Here is a 20312-nt window from a genome sequence, read left to right on the forward strand (position 1 = left end):
ACAGGACATGGACTAGACAAACAAAGGTAGTGGGGATGGAAGGGAAGGAATTGGAGGGAGAAATTGTTAAGAATGTCCATAAGAAGGCACCAGTGGACATCTGATGTGTTGGCCTGCACTACATCCATACCCTTCCCTGGAAACTGCACCTCAGCTTCCCTTCGGGATGCTGCCTCTCTCTGGGATTCTCAGTACAGTTGGTTGAACAAGGATGACTTCCACCCCCTTTCTACTATAGGAGGCAGGAGATCCAGGCCTGGCTAGTCAGAGATGCCATCCTTCCTCCCCGCTTCATGGCAATGATGAGTATGCTGCCCAATATCATATAAGCTCCTGAATTCAGCTACACCCAAATCTAGACTCACCCTTCCCTTTCATTTATGCTTTAGAAGGGTGCACAGCTTAACTGATACGGTGTGTGTGTGTGTGTGTGTGTGTGTGTATAGGGTAGTGTGTGTGCTGGGGGGTCTGGGGTGGGGGGAAAGTCTCACCACAGTCTCCACCTTGTCCAAGGGCCTCTGGAGGTTTCATCTAGTCTGTAGGGGTCCTTCCTAATAACTCAGATGTCCTTAAAGATCCGGGCCTAGTGAGCCCTTGTACTCTTATTTGCACAGAAGCATCCTCCCTCCTGTGATGCCAACTATATGACTTGGAGTTGACCAGTTGAAATGTGAAATCCCATTGATATTTAATCTTTAAATTAATTTTAAAGTTTTAGCTCTTTTTCTTTTGTAACCTCATCTCAAACTCTTCCAGAGGCCCTTGGAAAGCCCCCAGGCTCCAGATCCTAGGCGCATCACGCCTGACGTATAAACACCGCCGGGCGCAGGTTAAGAAAGCGCCGGGGCCTCCTAGGGCCCTCGTGCAGGCGGGCGGGAGCGGACAGGCCCTCGCACGCATGCGCGTGGAGGCGGGGCTGAGCCCCAAGCCTGCGCCGTGCCACCCGGCTGACAGTGGGCGGGGCGGTGGCGAGCGCGCGCCTGAGGCAGCAGCTCGGCGACCGGGACTTTGTGCTCCAGAGACCCTTCTTCGGGCGCATCTCCCACCCCTGTCGTGTCCTTGCGAGGCGCCCCCACTCGGCGGGACCGGCCCCGGGGAATGGAGAGGGCCCGCCCCCATGGCCCTGGAGGGACCCGGAGGAGACTATCGCGCGCGGGCTGACCCGTCGTCCTCGCCGAAGGGGCCCATGGGCGCGTCCCCGCGGGCGAGCCGCGGACGTGAGGGCGGCGAGCAGCAGGGCCGCGGCACCGAGGAGGGCCGTGCTCGTGCCCGGCCCTGCACCGGCCGCGCGCGTGCGCTCCCGCAGCCGCGGCGGCCGCGCCCGCGCTGCCTCTCGGCGCCGGCCCGGGAGCCCGGTCCGAGAGCAGCGGCGGCGGCAGCCGGAGGGACGATGAGCGGTGCGGCGCGGGCGGGCCCGGCCCGGCTCGCCGCGCTCGCGCTGCTGACCTGCAGCCTGTGGCCGGCGCGGGCAGACAACGCGAGCCAGGAGTACTACACGGCGCTCATCAACGTGACGGTGCAGGAGCCCGGCCGCGGCGCCCCGCTCACATTCCGCATCGACCGCGGGCGCTATGGGCTCGACTCGCCCAAGGCCGAGGTCCGCGGTCAGGTGCTGGCGCCGCTGCCCATCCACGGAGGTGAGTGCCTGGCAGCGGAGAGAAAAGCCGTGGCGAAGCGGCGGGCGATGGTCCCCGGTCCCTGGCCCCGCGGGAGCCGCAGCCTGGGCGCGGGGGCCGCGGGCGCGGCGCCCCCACCCCGGCCCGGATTGTCGCGCAGCTCGGCGGGCGGCCCCAGGGTCGAGGTTCCCGTCTTGTGCACCCCCGCCTGCTCACTGCTGGATGAGGCTTCAGACGCGTTGTTGGGTTCTTCTTTTGAGAAAGACTTAGAACGTTCCTTTTGGTTTAGTTAGCTTGTTTACAGGAAGGCATTGAACTGCGAGTTTGCAGGGACAGCTCAGACAAAGGAGGTGGTGGAAGAGCGCAAAACTAGTTCATGATGGATGAGGTCTTAACCTGTATTTTGGAATCCGCAGGTTCGGTCCCGAAATCACAGACTTAGCGCTGAATTGAATCTCAAAGGATGACGCCCTTTTCTAATGTAGAAGCGTGCCGTTTTTCTTAAGTGGCAGGTGAGAGGAGGGTGGAGGAGAAAAATGGGCATCTTCCCTGTTGCTTTTGGCTGTGATTCTGCCCCACCAGCTTTACTGTAATTTGACGCCTGAAAATCACACGTTATGAAGAATCCAATACCCATTGGAACCTGTAGCCAAGTCTTCAGGTCACGGGAGTCTACCAAAGGGGAAATAGGTAAAATTTTCGAGAGTTGTCTCTGAAGCGTTTGGCTTAACCTTACGTCTTCCTATTATCATAGGCTCTGTTTAATTATTTGGTATAAAGCATATATTTGTATAAATTTCTGGCCATGTTTTAAAGGAAACTTTTCCCACACTGTGGAGTATGATTTTGTTTTTTGGCCCACAGCAAACTTTTTGGAAAAATGCCTACTATTCTTCTCAACCTCCACCCACTCTCACCCTGAGAATGCTGAGAGGGGACTTTTTTTTAAGCTGCTGTTCATGTTAACATGACCTAAACTAGGCAACCTAAATAAGGTAATGGTGTTTGGTGTTATACTCTAAAATATTAAAACATCATGCGCCTTCTGAGATCTGTATTTGAATGCTAACGTGCTAAGCTGTTTTCTTCTTTGAGGCAATCTAGCTGAGGAAGAAGAATCAGGTAAGGCTTTGACTGTAGCCTGTCCCCAGTTTACACCTGCCTTTTAAAAGTTCATTTTTACACCAGTAATCAAGTGTTAGGGTACACTTCTCATCTCCACTTTGTTAAAAAAGGCAGTTAGGGTCCCACCTTGCCCACAGAAACAACTTTGGCCTTTGGTTCATTCAGTAAATATTTGCTTGCTTGTTCTGTGCCATTCACTGTGGTTGGGACACATAATGTTGCCAAACTATGGCACTGACAATGGTAGTCTATTTTCTGGTGCTGAGATCTGTGACGGTCACGTGGAAGGGGAGGAAGAGGAAGAGAGAGAGGCAAACTGTTCTAGAGCAAGAGCTGGCCCTGTGCAGTATTTTGAAATCTGTGGTTTGCTTTGGGGCTTGATTGCCCCAGGCACCCCAAATACATGATCCTCATTTTAGATACTTACCTCATAAGTGATCCATGTTCTGAAACTACTTGTTGCTTGCCTGTCACCCCAAACAAAAGCTCCATCTTTAAGAAAACTTGTTTTAGGTGTTTGGATAGAAAGGTATTGGGCACTGTTGTGTGGGTAAAGGTTAGTCCTATTCCCCTGTCAACGAGGTGGTAGCATTAAAGGATTAAAGGTTCTGAGTTGTGCTGTACATAAACTGTGTGACACTGGGAAAGTACTTTGTGACTCTAAGAAAGTAATTCGGCCTTTTAGCCTCAGTTTCATCTGCAAAGTGGAATGGTGAAATGTTTACACCATAAGGTTATTGAGAAGTTTAAATGATTTCTGCATTCTTACAAGAGGAGATTTGTTAACCTAAATGAATCTCTAAATTGGTGGAGTTTAAACACGGCATCAATGTGAATACATTGGAGCAGTGTGTGGAAACTGAGTCTGCAGTCAGTTTCCCTGAGTGTCTGTCTTCTCTTCCTGTCCTCTGTTCTCTAGAGGCTCAATTTGTATCTGCACAGCATGAGATTGCTCCATGTTTTCTCATGGTGTTGGTGGGATCCTGCAGGTTTGGGTCTGGCTTTGTACTAAGAGGTCTGCAAACATAGGTTCTTTCAATCCAGCAAATACTAATTGAAAACCTACTGGTACCAGCCACCATCCAAGGCACTGGGGCAGAGGGAGGGGCCACAGCAGTGAACAAAACAAATCTCTCTCCTCTTCCTGAATCTCACAGTCTAGTGGCGGTTTTTATGTCAGTTTACCTGTAAATTGTTTCTAAACCGATGGATTAACATGAAATCTAAGACATTTTTGTGCTTTTGCAGCAGGAATTTAGGAATTTAGGATTTTATTTTTGTTTCTTGGTTTTTTGGCTGCACCATGCACTCGCAGGATCTTTAGTTCCCTGACCAGGGATTTGCAGAGTCCCAACCACTGGACGGCCAGGGAAGTCCCAGCAATGTATTTTAAAAACAAGAATTGTGGTAGAAATCTCTTAAAACTTTTCCTGTTTAAGAAAATGGCTTATGTCAATTATACCTCAAATAAAAAAAGAAAGAAAACGGTTTAAAATTTGAGTAATATTTGGGTATTTCACATTATGATATTCTTGATGTAGTGAGTCTCAAATTTTTGTATTTTTAGAAAAAATTATGCATTCCTTCTGACTCTTAAGCTCTTATAATTTGATTCTTAACATGTTTATTGAAGATTTACTGTGTGTTGACACTGAACAAAGTGATGTTCAAATTACAAAAAACAGTTATGAGACAGAATTCCTGGCAAAAAAAACAGCTGTGGTCAATAGATGGGAAATTAATGAAAATTCATTTTGAGGACAAATGTTTGGTAGAAATAAACATAAAGACAAAATAACTTTACAGTTTTCCTAGAGCTTAACATGATGACTCATTTTAAATCTATGACTTGGTTTGTGAAAATAAAAACCTTTCTTGTTATTTTGCATTGTTTCTATTGATTAGGCATGTATGAATTACTGAGCAAGATTTATTTGTCCTATATCTTTAAAGGGCAGATTGGCTATTTTTTCCTTAGATGCTTTAGTATTTTAAAAGTACATTTTGGAAACTTTAAACTTTATAAAATATTTCATAAACAAGTGTTGTACTTTGAAAATATATTCTTTATCATTAAATAGATGTAAATGGAGATTCATTTGTTTGGTGACAGCAAATTTCATATTTTAACTGATAAAGAATTCATTTTTAGAAATGGACTTTTGAAAGAACACACCTTATATTTATGTACAGATCGTGGTTGTTCATGGTTGCTTTCTTACTACTTACTCAAAGGGTGAGCTTAGATCTAGAAACAAATGTAAACTAGCTAGCATTTACTGTGCAGTGGACATTGTAAATGTGCTTTATGTGTGTGCACACTAACTTTTTGTTTGACCCTAGCGTGGGGGTTGGGAGAGGAGAAGGCCCTGTTGTTGATGATGTCATTTTGTATGCAGATGTGCTGGTGGGAAGAATTTGGTAATGGCCACTTAGCCTAGAAATGTTCAGGATTGGATGTTACAGGCTTGGAGAGCAATTTTACCAAATAATAAACTTTTTTTGGCCATCTTGCTGACTGTAGGATTACAATAACATTTTTTTAAAAATCTTAGATTCTTATGTTTTATGTGATTCTGTTGGAAGAATCCATTAAGCCTGAATTTGGTTTTTAAAATTCTGAGAGTAAAGGCGATTAATGTGGAAACAAGATCTTGGATGAAAAGGGCCATGTGATGTTCAGTTTCATAATGGCAAAGGCAGGGGCTACTGGATATAGTTAGAGATTTCAAAATATTCAGAGAAAAAGTAAGTGTGATCCTAGAAGCAGAGATCCTGAAAGGAAGGAGAATTCAGGAGCTGGAGGCTCTAAAAACCAGATTTTGATATAAATTAGATGACCAAGCAATATATGATAAATTATATTTGTGTTGAAATTTAATAATTTAGAATTTAACAATTTAGAAAATGTTTTCACATACTGTATTTTTCCTTTGCTTTTGAATGATTCATTAGCATATAAATATTTGAATATATATATTTAAACATTTGACCTCCCCACCAAATATCCATCCTGCTGCCATCCCATTTCTCTGTTTCTCTTTATGGCAAAGTGTTGTCTATACTTGTTGCCTTCAATTTTTCCTCCTGTTATTCTTCACATTGTGAAGTTCTTTGATTGTTGTGCCAGTGATTTTGATAAAGACATGACATATTTAACTGAAATATTGGACTACAGGATCCTTAGGATCTCAGTATATGGAATGGTGGGCTGAAACTAAGAAAAAAGTTAATAGGAATGAATATGTAGTCTTGATTTGGGTAAAAAAAAAATAGCTGCAGGGAAGGGAGTTGAGAGGAGATAAGGCTTAGAGCTGCATGTCACAGGACAAAGCCTGCTCACTGACGAGCTCATTCTAATCTTGCATGCGTTTGAGCATCTGGATCCTGGGGAGCACTGGTCGCACTTCGTTATAGGCCAAGCACACCTTTAGTTCATGTTCAATTCTGACTATGAGTTTTAAGAGATGAACAAACTACAGAGCATTGTTTTGAATATTACAAAAGGGAAATCCTTCATTTGAAGGAACGTTCGATTAGATGGCTTCCAAGATTCCCTCCATCTTGAACAAAGTGTGACTGTAAAGTAATAAGACAAATCTTGTTAAACAAACCTGCCGGAATAAAACTATTAAGGTTACTGTTTTTTTCACACCAGTCACATGGGTGTGTATGTGTGCATATATATATACATACATACTGTACAACAATGAAAACAAATTTAAACATTTAGAATTTGTTTTGTGAGATTATCTTTTTGATTGAACAATTTGAAAAATACATGCAATATACCAAATCTTTGTCTTTTCTGGATAGATTTTAATTTTGACAATTGAAAATTATTTTTGATGCAGTTTTTTAATGTGCTTGTGAACTCTTTCTTTAGATAATTCTCAAAGAAGTCTGGTAGTGTTTTGGACCATGTCCACATCACTAGGATGCATGGATAGTCCTCACAGCTGGTTCTTTTAAGTATAGCAACCTTGACTTATTTACAAAATGAAATTAAGTTGTCAGGATCATCAACATTTGTTTGTTTTATCATCTTAGAGTATTTTATGCACTAGGCATTCATTTTTTTCCGTAAATCATAGTAAGTGTAGATTTCTTTACTGCTGGAAGCAATTTTGAGTGAAATAAAGGGAACCCTTCAAATGTCAAATGAAGTAAATTAAAAAGTCCTTGATAAGCACCTACTCTGTGCTTGTGTTATACAGGTTCTGTGGTGTGTGCAAAAGACATAGTATGTAATTCTGCCTGAGAGAACTTGGTTTTCTTGTTGAGATCAGTCTTGTCTGGATGGCACAAACAGGACATGCCATTGTAGAAGGTGGTGCAAGCTGTCTGCAAACTCCAGCCAGGGGGCCAGCCACCTGTTATTGTAAACAGAGCTTATTGGAACACAGCCATGCCCATTCACTCACATGTCTGTGGTTACTTTCAAGGTACACTGGCAGAGTTGAGCAGTTATTACAGGAGCCTGTATGGCTTCCAAGCCTAAACTACTTATTCTTTGGCCCTTTAAGAAAACTTTTGACAACCCAAAATCCCTGTTCTAAAGGTTCATTTATACCTTAGTTTTTCCCATTAAAACTATGTTATGGATTTATGGGTGAGAATTTGATTACTCAGTTGTCCCAAACTGTGAGCTCTTGGAAATTAGGGACAGTGTCTTCTTTGTTTCAGCCAAACACCTAGGACTGTGCCTGGTACTAGCAAGCCACTGTAATATGTGATTGCATTTAATCCTGTGGTGCTTGGTCTGGTAGTGAAACTGATAGCAGGCATTGCTGGAAGCTGTATGGTGGGATGGGGGATGGTGGGGTGTTGATGGACAGAATATACTGTAGGGCCTCTGTTATTATGCTAGATCGTAAATGGTACAGAGATCAGAGAAATGAAAAATTATTTGGACTTGTAGTCTAGAGAAGTTCCATTGAAAATGTGGAAGTTGAAGTCAAACTTGATTAGTTCTGCTTCCAGCCATAATGGAGTAACAGACACCAGGTTTATCTTGCCACCTCAAGTGACTGGAAAACCTGACAAAGTTGTTTTAGAAATAGGTCAAAAAACAGCACAAGACAGTGATCCCTGAGAGAAAGGAAATAAACAACAGAGCTCTGTGACCGCCTCAGTTTACCTCCTGGAGAGTTTCCAAGCTGCAGCACAGGGAGGGGGGTACCCAGAAAGAATCTGGTGGTCTCCCCGAGTTGATGAGACAGAGTTCAGAGCTCAGGGAGGCAAAGGCAGCTTGAAAGTGTGAGGAGGTCAAGTATAGGAGAGGAGGGAGCTGCACAGAGAGCAAGCTCTGGAAAGCTGCAAGGGGTACCCTCAAGCCTTTGGTTGAGTACTGATCTGCACGTTTTATGGAGAACTGTTAAAACTTAGCAGGTGGAAGAATTGTTGGAGTTCGCACAAGGCTGGGAATAGTTCATATTCTCACTAATCAGAGTAGAAAGACCTGATGCACAAGGCATGGAGTGAGGCCAAATTAGCCCTGGAGAAAGCCTGTTCTGGACCCACCTACCAAAGCTTAGAAGCAGACCTTAAAAGGATCAGATTTATTCGAAGTAACTAATCCTGAACAAACCCCAATAATATTTAAAGGAATACAGTAAAATCCAGCTCCCCAAAACATGAAATCCAAAACTAGCATCCAATCAAAAATTAGCAGACAAGCTAAGAAATAGAAAAACATGACCCATAACCAGACAGGAAACAGGCAGTAGAAACAGTCCCAGAAATGGGGCAAATGATGGAATTGCAGATAAGGATGTTAAAACAGCTATAACAAATATACTCAGTTTGTTCAGGGAGGTAAAAGAAAACTTGAACATAATAAGGAGAGAAATGGATCTAAAAAAGACCCACATCAAACTTCTAGCAGTAAACTCAAACCTGAAAAAGTATAGGATTTATATTAACAGAGGAAGGAGTATACTGAGAGGATGGTATTTCCTGCTTTGGTGTTCTCTTTTTATCCCAGGCAGTGATATAGTTAATATATATTGGGTACCTACTGTGTACCAAGAATGGTGCCAAATACTGTACATGGATTATCATTTAATACTTGTAACAGCTCTCGGTGGTACTATATCCTCATTCTGTGGGTGGGAATTTAAGGCACTTCAGTCTCGCACTGAGTGGTTATTTTTCTTTATAGCACTTAACATGGTTGGAAATTATATATCTATCTTGTTTGTTTCTGAAGGCAGAGATCCTGTCTCAGTGTCCACTCTTGGCATACTCAGTGCTTAGTGTTGAGCCTGGAACATAGGAGGGTGGCACTGGTAATTAGTGTTGGACGAATTAAAGCGAGTGAGGTAATCCACCAGCTAAATCCTGTGGTGATTCAGTAGAGTTTGGACTTGATGTAGGTCTGTCTGACTGCAGAGCTTATACTTTAACCACATCTTGTATCGCTTCCCAAGTGGGTTTAATAAATTATGATATATCTATTTAGTGGAATGTTACACAGCCATTAAAGGGGATCATTGTGAAAGCTGGCTATATCCTACAAAAGTAAATACATAGTGATTGAACTGTGACTGTGTTAAATATGCTTACAGTGGACAGGGACTCAAAGTAATATGCAAAAATTAAAATGGTAGTGTTATGTTGATTGGATTGTGGGTGACATTTCTCATTTTCTTTTCTCTCTCATTTTTTGAAATTATTTTTAATATAAAACCTTCTCCATAGGGGGAAAGTCATACTCCCTAAAGTGAACAAGTATGTGTCTAAGGTTGGTATTTATTTTAAGTTTATTCCCTAGCTTCAAGAAGAATTGAATGAATTACAAGCAGTGGTTAGAATGAGTAGAAAACTGGAAGATACTAGAAATAACTGAAGAGGGCATGTTTTTCACCAGTAAGAAAAGAGGAACTCTCATGTTTTTCACCAATAAGAAAAGAGGAACTCTAAGACCAAGTATTCTTGTCTTAACAGGAATCAAGCTAAAATGTGTCATCGTTTTGAGCAGTTAGTGAATCCTAGAAAGGGACAGGACTTGGCTTTTGTATGATATTTTTATCATGATGATATTAATGCTTTTATTGGTTTTGTTGGCTTTCACTGTTTAAGATCAATCTGTAGTTAAAGCATGAAGACTTAACTATGGGTAATCTCCACTTTTTGAAAGTTCGCTTTACACTTTGCTTTTATGAAAGACCTACATTAGTACCTTTTTTTTTTTTTTTTTTTTTTTTTTTTTTTTTTTTGTGGTATGCGGGCCTCTCACTGTTGTGGCCTCTCCCGTTGCGGAGCACAGGCTCCGGACGCGCAGGCTCAGCGGCCATGGCTCACGGGCCTAGCCGCTCTGCGGCATGTGGGATCTTCCCGGACCAGGGCACGAACCCGTGTCCCCTGCATCGGCAGGCGGACTCTCAACCCCTGCGCCACCAGGGAAGCCCTAGTACCTATTTTTGATTTCCTCTTCAGAAATCTGAAGAGGATTTTCGCTTTTAATGGAAAAAAGGCAAGAAGCAAAAATAGCATTCAGCATTTGTTTTGTAGCCTGACAAGCCAGTGTAGAGGCAGCTGCACCCAGAGCAGTGAGAGCGGCCCCGCCAGGCTCCTGCCCCGGAACGACACTCAGCATCTTAACATTGAGCTGCTGTAGCTGTGAACCGTGTCTGTGAGCATCTGTGCTCTATCTTGATTTATTTTGTGGGTCCGTTAGCAAGATGTGTCCTGCAGTAATTGCTTCTTCTCTTTTTGCCATTTTGGCTTACAAAAGGTTTCACAGGAATGCTCGACTTTTGTGTAGCAGAGAAACCTGTATAATTGCAGACCAGAAAGGAAATGTTATCAACCTTAAGAGTATACAATTATAAATAGATGACAAAGCTGGAGAAATAGAAGAGAGAAAGGAGATATTAGGGACAGGTGAGGGCCAGTATCTTCATCTCATCTCACAGGTGAGGATTCAAGAGATAGTCTGTAATTGCAGAAACTAGAAAGGTTTAACTGCAGTGGAAAATAATGAAATAATAAAATCAGAAGAGGGGGAAGATGGAGAAGTGTTAAGTGAGCAAAATCCCAATTTGTGACATCGTAAATCCACAGACAGTGTCTAAAGTTGAGAAACAAGGAAATAATGGCTGTAAGCCTTTTTAGAACTAGTGGAAGGTGACCACCGGAAGAACTAAAAAAGAGCTAGTTAAAAGTGGTTGCCTCTGGCGACTGGGAGTGATGGGGTGAATGGGGCTGGTGCACTTTGCTGTATGCCATTGGGTGAATTTGTCTTTTTTAATCCATGTACACAGTATGATTCCCACTCTTTCCCCTGTGTGCACTGCAAATGAATTCTGCCCCCTATTTTTTTTTCTTTGAAGAAGCTCCCTGTTTTCCCAACATCTGAGCTCCTCTCCATTCATCTTCTCCATTCATCTTCTCCATGCTTTCTGTCGCCCAAGCAGCTGAATGTTGCTGGAGAAAAATCTTAGAACCCAACTGACTGAGGTTTGAGATCATAAAACTTAAGCAAAAATAAATGGGCACTTAACAATATCCAGTAATCCAAAAATATTTTCTTGTAAAGAAATAAGAGAACTCTTTGTGACAACAATTTTTTCTTCTCTCCACATGCCTCCTGCGACAGCTTCCTGTATCTTTACTTTTAGCCTAATCTTCTCCTCTGAGCTCTGGATTCATATATTCAACTGCCTACTTGGTATCTTTAACTTAAATTTCTCAGAGACATCTCCAGATTGATAAGCTTCAAATGGAGCTTTTGATATATATCTATTTTTTGCCTTCCAGTCTGCTACCACTGTTCCCCAGTCTTCTCCATCTCAGTAAATGACATCGCTGTCTGCTCTTGTTATTTAAACAGATTTCATCCTGGCTTCTTTTCCTCACATTCCACATCTGATCCATCCTCCACAGTTTACCTTCAGGGTGTATCATATCTATCTGTTGCTTGCCATTTTCACTCCTGCCATCTTAGTACAGGCAGCTACCATCTCTTACCCTTTTTTGGTCTTTCTGCTTTTTCTCTTCCATCAGTCTTTTCTCCCTGGTAGCCACAGTGATCTTGAAGCTTCACCCTGTCACTCCTTGCTTAAACTACCCTTCAGTGGTTTCTTATTGTCCTTAGAATGGAAATCTGAACTCCTTACTGTGGTATACAAGGCACTTGCTGCTTGGTCTGGCTCCAGCCTTTCCTTCCCTCAGGCCATTCATCTCACCCTTGCTCACCATGCTGAAGCTACCTGTATTCTGTTATTCTTTCGTTCCTAGGGCTTCTAAGTTTTCTTTACAATGTGTACCTTCTTGCTGGCGTCCCACTCACCTCTACCTCCTACTCTCCCACACAGTGTTTGCTGTATTAGTAGAGCTTTTTGGTTCTTTGATACTGTATAATGGCCAGTTAAAAGGGCCATGGAGATGGAGACATGGGGAAGGAATTTTAGAATCTAAGAACTTAACAGTCATCAGTGATCATCAAGTCTAACCACCCATCTGAGGCCTCAGCATTACTATCCAATGGTTTTACAGCTCAAGCTTGAACAAATGAGTGACAGAAATCTACCACATTCATCTCTGGAAAACAGAATGTTAGAAAGTCTTTTTTTCTTTTGGAGGAAAAAAAGGCAGTTCAAAAATTTGTAGACAGTAGTTAATTTCCTTGTCTGACTCAAGTCCTCTAACCCTTAGACTTCATATTCCTATTTCTATTGACCATTCTTAAGAATATGGTATTGTAAACCATAGAAAGCAATATTCCACTTAAAGGATGCAGTGAGTTGAATAGTGTCCTACAAAACTTCATGTCCACCTGGAAGCTCAGAATGTGATCTTATTTGGAAATAGGATCTTTGCAGATGTAAGTAGTTAAGGATCAAGCTAAGATCATACTAGTTTAGGGTGGAGCCTAAATCCAGTGACTGGTATACTTATAAGGAGAAGAGAGGATACAGAGAGACAATGGGAAGATAGAGGTAGACAGAGATAGGAGTTACGCTGCCATCGCCAGGGAGTGCCAAGGATTGCTGGCAGCCACCAGAGGCTTCGGAGAGAGACATGGGACTATTTCTCCCTTGAAGCCTCCAGAAGGAGCCAGCCCTGCCAGCACCTTCATTTCGACTTCTGGCCTGAACTGTGAGACAATAAATTTATGTTGTTTTAAGCCACCAGGTTTGTAGTCATTTGTTATGGCGGCCCAAAGAGAAAAGCATAATTGAACAGTATTGCAACTTGGTTTCACCAATGCAGAAGAGTAGAATGCTTTTTTTCCATCATTCTGAACACCTGCCTAGAGTCATGTAGGTTCTTTTGGTAGCCCTAATCACTGACTCATACTGAGATTACTGCTGATTAGACCTTCTAGGTCTTTTTCATAGAGGCTGCCCTAAGCCAAGTGATTTTACCTTTACAGGGTTCAGCCTGTTCATTCAGCCTTTCAGGATACTTTTTGAATCCTGATTTTTCATCCAGTCTTTACTCTTTCTAGCAGCTTTGTGTCACCCATGAAGGTGATGAGCATACTTCCTGTGTCTTCATGTAGGTCAGTGGTTCTTAACCTTCTGGGATTATGGATTCTTATTAAGACTTTAATGAAAACTGTGGACCTTTCTGATGAAAAATACTTATTTGTGTATATGTACACAGAGTTTTCAATAAAGTTTAAGAGGTTCAGATGCCTGTTGAGGCCTCAAGTGGTCCACGGACCCAAAGTTAAGAACGCTGCTCTAAGTTATTGATAAAAGTATCGAAGAGTGTGAATGAACAGACCCTTGTAGTGTGTTTCTAAAAACCTTCTAAAATGATTGACATTATTCCATTAATCAGCACTTCTGGGGGAGTGGGGAGGGCATTTAACCATTTTCTAATTTACTTTATTGACTTTGCATTTAGTACATATTTCTTTGTCTTATGATATAAAAGACATAATCAAGTTCTTCGATGGAAAAAAACAAATATATTGTATTTACTTTGTTTCTGATTTGCTAGGAAGGAGAAGAAGTGTGTTTTTATGGCTTAATAGTATGTTATTTTCCTATTGCCACTGTAATCAATTACCTCAAACCAGGTAGATTAAAAGAACACAAATTTATTATCCTACAGTTCTGGAAGTGAGAAGTCCTGAATGGGTTTCACTGGGCTAAAATCAAGGTGTTGGGCAAGACTGCATTCCTTCTGGATGGTCTGAGGGAGAATCCATTTCCTTGTTTTTTCCAGCTTCTAGAGACTGCCTGTATTCATTGGCTCATAGCCCCTTCCTCTATCTTCAAAATCAGCAGTGAGGCATCTTCAGAGCTTTCTGTGACTCTGATCTCCTACCTCTCTTCCACATTTAAGACCCTGTGATTACATTGGGCCCACCCACATAGTCCAAGGTAATCTCTTTATTTTAAAGTCAACTGATTACCAACCTTAATTCCCTCTTGTCATGTTACCCAACATATTCACAGGTCCCAGGGATTAGGATGGAGACATTGGGAGGATTGGGAGGAGGGCATTATTCTGTCTCCCACACATTGTAAACCTGTGCAAGCACCCCATGATTATAGCTTCCTCTTCTAAGTGTCTACAAATTATTCCTTGAATAATTATTTCTGAAATTTTTCTAGGGATTAATAGTACCCTAACTAGCCCATAGTCTACACAGTCCATCTTTATCAGTTTATAAATATTGGAGTGCTATTTACACAGGTTAGTTTTCTAATGTCTCTCTTCTGTGATTGCTCAAAGATCATTGTCAATGATGCAGTTTCTCATTTGCATGTTGTCACCAGACTATAATTCATCTGGATCAGAAATCCTAAACTCATGTGGGACAGCTCTTCAAATACTCATTCAGCAAATAATTATTAAACACGTGTATGGCAGGCAGGACAAGAAGTTCCTTCATGCTGTCTGGTGGCTGTCTAGTGGAAGAAGCAAGGTGAGTCAGCCCCTGTGTATTGTCTAGTGGTGAAAACAAACATTAAACAGATAATAACACAAGTAATAATTTAATAATAATTCTTGGGGAAGGTATCAGGATGCTGAGAGAGCATAAATGAGAGAACTAATCCAATCTAGGATGCTCAGGGCAGGCTTCTCTGAAGAAACAATGTTTAAGCTGAGGCTAAAGCAGGAGCAGATATTAAACTAAGAGGGGCACAGAAAGGAAGACCATTTCAGGCCAGGAACATATATGAAGACCAAAAGGTACAAAGAAACCCTTGGTGTGCTTGAGGAACTGAAAGGAGTTGAGAGTAAGGGGAAGAGTGGTATACAGCAGAGGTGAAAAGGTGGGTCAGTACTTTCTAGGCTGTGTTAAGATTTTGGGCTTTATCCCAAGAGGAGTAGAAAATTATTGAAGGGTTGGTCGGTTCGTTTGTTCGTTTAATTTTTAATTATGGTAAAATACATGTAACATGAAGTTTACCATCTTAACCATTTTAGATGTACAGTTGAGTAGTGTTGACTAGATTCACGTTGTTGTGGAACCAATCTCCAGAAGTCTTTTCATCTTGCAAAACTGAAACCCTATACCCATTAAGCTATGCCTTTCCTTCTCCCCCGAGCCCCTGGCAGCCACCCTTCTACTTTCTGTCTCTATGAATTTGACTACTCTAGAAACCTCATATAAATGGAGTCATACAGTATTTGTCTGCTATAACATACACAGAAAAATACACCATCATAAGTCCACAGCTTGATGAATTACTACAGCAACCACATTGACGTCACTCTGAACCTTGTCAAGAAATAGAGCATTATGAGCTCCACAGAGCTCCCTGGGAGTCCCCTTTCAATCACTACTTCTCCCTTGCTCCCTCCCCAAAAGTAAATACTGTCCTGACTTTGAACACTAGAGATTATGCCTGCTTTTTAACTTATATACATAGAATCATGGTATGTATTCTTTTTCATCTTGTGATTAGTTTCTTTTGCTCACATCATACTGGTGAAATAAATTCATGTCATTGCATATAGCAATAGTTTTGTCAGTGATCCAGTGCATGAATATATCACATTTTACCTATTCTGCTGTTGAAGGACATGTGGGTTGCCTGTTTTTTGACTGTTACAAGTAATGCTGTCATAAACATTGTGTACATGTCTTGTTACATAAAATATATAACATTTTATTGGAGGTATGCTTAGGGAGTGGAATTATTCTCTCCCTCTCAATTTTCTTTCAAGCCTGGTATGTCCACAACAGTTCATCATCTTTCCTCCAAAAATCTGTTTCTCCTCCAACGTTTGCTGTTTCAGTCAACACCACCTTCTACCCAGTGTGTTATGCCAGAAACTAGGACATCATCTTTAGACCCCCACCCCCTCATATCTAATTAATTACCAAGTCCTGTTGATCCAAATTCCTGAATATCTCTAAAATGTATCTATTTCTCTCCACATCCACTGCAACCTTCTCTAATCTCTTACCTAGACTGTGGCCTTCTAACTGGCTTCCCTGTGTCTACTGGTGCCCTCTCTAACCCATTCCCTGTAGTACTGGGGCACAGACTTTTTTGGTTGTGCGTGTACATTTATCCCCAATATATGTATTATACTTAGAAATGTTAAACCACACTGTTGGTCTTCTTTGACATAGTACCTTAAAGCCTAACACTTATGTTAATAGCTAATAACAGCTGTAATAAGTGTATTTCTAATAGTGTTTCATGATCATTTCTAATTTGGGGGCTTTCTTTTACAAATCTGATTAGTTGGGTTTTTTTAAAACCTTTTATGGTAACTAAAAAGAGGTTGTACAGGAGTAGAAATGTCAGCTCTGCCAATTTATTTTTGCTTTATTTTGTAGGGATGTTTTTAAGGCATTGTCCATTTAATGAGGGACATTTAGTTAAAAGTAGATGGTATCATGTATAAATCCATGTAACTGAGTATATATGCTATTTTGCAATAAACTGAAAAAACACATGTGTGAGGGAGTCACTGACATCCGCTTTACATTTGTGGAATCACTCTTCATTCAGGATACCTCAGATACCATATGAGATACACAACCATCTGACATGGATTGAGAAAGGCAGCCTGTGTTAATCCATAATTAAATGTCATTAAACCTTTGTTTCTCATTTATTATTACAGAGTGATTTTTTTTAAAGTTGAGTAAATTTAGAAAGGTCACTAGATACAAGATCAATACAAACACACACACAGTCAATTGTACTTCTGTAGGCCAGAACAAACAATTAGAAAATGTATTTTTAATATCATTTAAAATGTCATTGGCCCTGAAAACTACAAAATACTGTCACAAGAAATTCCAGAACACCTAAGTAAATGGAAAGACATCCCATGTTCATGGATCTAAAGACTTAATACTGTTATAGTGACAGTACTCCCCCAAACTGACCTACAGATTCAATAACCCTAAGAAAATACCAGCTGGCTTTTTGCAGAAATTGGCCAGCAAAATGTATGTGGATGCAGAATTTTCAAAACAATCTTGCAAAAGAAAAACAAAATTAGAGGGCTACATTTCCTGATTTCAAAACTTACAAGTCACTGTGGACTGGCATAGACATATAGATCAATGGCATAGAACTGAGAACCGGAAATAAACCCTTAATTTATGATCAATTGATTTTTGACAAAGGTGCCAACACAATTGAGTGAGGAAAAGAACAGTCTTTTCAACAGAGGGTGCTGGGACAACTGGATAGCCAAGAAGACTGAGAAGGAGAAGAAAGAGACCAAAGAAATATATATAGTCTCAAAAGTTAAGTGGTTTGCTACCTCTGACACTGCTGAGGAGGATGGCATGCTGAGGACTGGGAAGTAGTCTTTGCATTTGATGATGTAAAGCAAAGTGACTAGAAATTTGGAAGAAAGCAACTATAACATTTTTAAGTTTGCAAACACCAGGGCAAAGAAAGCTGGGTAATTATAAATTATTTTAATGGGATGAGAGATTACTTAAAGAAACCAGCATGAATGCACAAGCTATGAACAGCAGTTTTACTGAACTGGGAGACCTATCCTAAGAATATATTTGCTTTCTTATGAACTCAACCCATTTCCAGGGTGCTTTAGCCCTGCTCTGGTCGTCTTAGTTCCCAGGTTGTTCTCCTTTACAGGGAAACAAGCAAAAAGGTTTTTGAGAAATGTTTTCATCCATTGTTTTGTTGGCCCTGAGTGGTGGACCTATTTCTTTCCTATTCTTCTTGCTCAGAAAAAACTTAAATCTTTTGGGAAGGGATTGAGAGAAGCCCCTTTGCTTGTTCCTGTCATTATTGGCAACTTTCAACTCTTTCTGGGCTTTTTAGTTTTGGGGAGAATTTTTATAAGTCTATATTGTCATCCTGCATTGGCCTTTACTTTGTACGAGTCTTCCTTAAAGTTGAATTTATCTTGTGCATTCTTGCTGGCTTCTTCATTTCCTTTCTCATCAAGATGATTTGTAATTACCCAGCTTTTTTGCCCTGGGTTTTGCACACTGTAAAATGATAGGTTGCTTTCTTCCAAGTTACTAGTCACTTCACAATCTGGGTATATGTTATGTTCTGGGTAGCATTTTCCTCTGGTTATCCCTAGCAATTATCCTTTGGGAGACAAAATGGACAGTAAAGCAGATCAGGAACTTGTTAGACATCCTGCTTTTAGCTAAATGAGATTTCTGCAGTTTTGTAGATGACTGGAATCCCTATCAGTACTCTATCTTGTCTGCCAATTTTGTGATCTGTAAAGAACTTTTGTATTTACTCCATTTGGCCAGTTGACCTTGGTATATTGCCCCCGTCAAAGTCTCATTTCTATCTCTCAGACATATTCTGAATTCTTCTTTTCACTTAAATTTTCTTGAAGGATGTACATTGTCTTGATGTAAAATAACTGCTTTTCCTTTTTTCCTCCGAATAGTAGGTTCTTAGGTAAAGTATTCTTTTCTATTATTATCGGCCAATCTTGAGACCCGCTTCAACAAATCTCATTGGTTATTTTGTATATTTAGGATAAACTTTAAATATTTTTCTCATTACTTACATTTATTGGTTTACAAACATCTCAGATTATGAAAACTTTAAACTTCCTGTTCTCATTTGTTTTCTTATATGAATAGTCTCTCACCGTGTTATTTTTTTTCTAATTGTCCTCCATAGGGACTGATTTCATGATATTTTTTTTCATGTTCTCTTACCTCCTTCCTCAGCAGTTTCACTTAAAGTCCTTCCTTCAGTCAGTGGTCAGTTAGCCTCTGGACAAATACTTCTCCTGTTAGTGTGAGTGACATTGTTCCTAGCCCATAATTTTTTTTTTTTCATGAGAAAGTCATCTCTTTTAACTAACATCATTAATTCAAGGGATAGCAGCAATATCACACACTTAGCTAGCACCTGTGAAATGTAAGAAATAGTGGGGAACTGTGTCAATAGAAATTTGCATGAAACAAGGACCCTTGTTTTTGTGTATGGTGTAAGATAGTGGTCCAGTTTCATTCTTTTGCACGTGGCTGTCCAGTTTTCCCATCACTGTTTATTGAAGAGACTGTCCTTTCCCTATTGCATGTTCTTGGCTCCTTTGTAGGAAATTGATTGACCATATATGTGTGGGTTTGTTTCTGGAGACTCTATTCTGTTCCATTGATCTATGTGTCTGTTTTTATGCCAATATCATACTATTTTGATTGCTGTAGTCCTGTAATATAGTTTGAAATGTGGAAGCATGATGCCTCTAGCTTTGTTCTTCTTTCTCAAGATTGCTTTGGCAATTTGGGGTATTTTGTGCTTCCATACAAATTGTAGGATTGTTTATTCAGTTTCTGTGAAAAATGTCATTGGACTTTTTGTAGGGGTTACACTGAATCTATAGATTGCTTAGAATGGACATTTTAACAATATTAATTCTTCCAGTCTATGAGCACAGATTATTTTTCCATTTATTTGTGTCTTTTTCAGTTTCTTTTGTCAGTGTCTTATAGTTTTCATTGTACGGGTCTTTCACCTCCTTGGTTAAGTTTATTCCTAGGTATTTCATTCTTTTTAGATTTGATGTATTTACTTATTTATTTTTTATTGACTGCATTGGGTCTTCGTTGCTGCACACAGGCTTTCTTTAGTTGCAGCAAGCAGGGGCTACTCTTCACTGCAGTGAGAGGGCTTCTCACTGCCGTGGCTTCTCTTGTTGCAGAGCACAGGCTCTAGGCGCACAGGCTTCAGTAGTTGTGGCATGCGGGCTTCAGTATTTGTGACTTGCATGCTCTAGAGCACAGGCTTAGTAGTTGTGGTGCATGGGTTTAGTTGCTCCGCGGCATGTGGGATCTTCCTGGATCAGGGCTCGAACCCATGTCCCCTGCATTGGCCAGTGGACTCTTAACCACTGCACCACGGGGGAAGACCCTATTTCATTCTTTTTGATGTGATTGTAAATGGGATTGTTTTCTTAATTTATCTTTCTGATAGTCTGTTATCAGTATATAGAAACACAGCTGATTTACATATATTGATCTTGTATCCTGCAACTTTATGGAATTTGTTTATTAGTTCTAACAGTTTTTTGGTGGAGTCTTTGGAGTTTTCTATATACAATATCATGTCATTTACAAATAGAGACAGTCTTACTTCTTCCTTTCAGATTTGGATGCCTTTTATTTCTTTTTCTTGTCTAATT

The 20312-nt window shown here is 40.9% G+C and overlaps 1 protein-coding gene across 2 annotated transcripts in view; it reads left to right on the top strand.

Annotated features, from left to right (window-relative positions):
• The first annotated feature begins 1351 nt into the window (after positions 1 to 1351).
• The window catches only part of RNF130 (ring finger protein 130), a 133053-nt gene continuing 114092 nt past the window's right edge, over positions 1352 to 20312 (top strand). The window contains exon 1 of one of the 2 annotated variants that reach the window (XM_065874174.1): positions 1352 to 1637. In XM_065874174.1, the coding sequence (XP_065730246.1) occupies positions 1391 to 1637 (247 nt within the window). In that variant the 5' untranslated portion in view covers positions 1352 to 1390. The remainder of the gene's footprint in view (positions 1638 to 20312) is intronic. The other variant, XM_065874175.1, reaches the window with a different exon arrangement.

This window comes from Phocoena phocoena, chromosome 3 (genome assembly GCF_963924675.1).
Source record: "Phocoena phocoena chromosome 3, mPhoPho1.1, whole genome shotgun sequence".
Taxonomy (NCBI): Eukaryota; Metazoa; Chordata; class Mammalia; order Artiodactyla; family Phocoenidae; genus Phocoena; species Phocoena phocoena.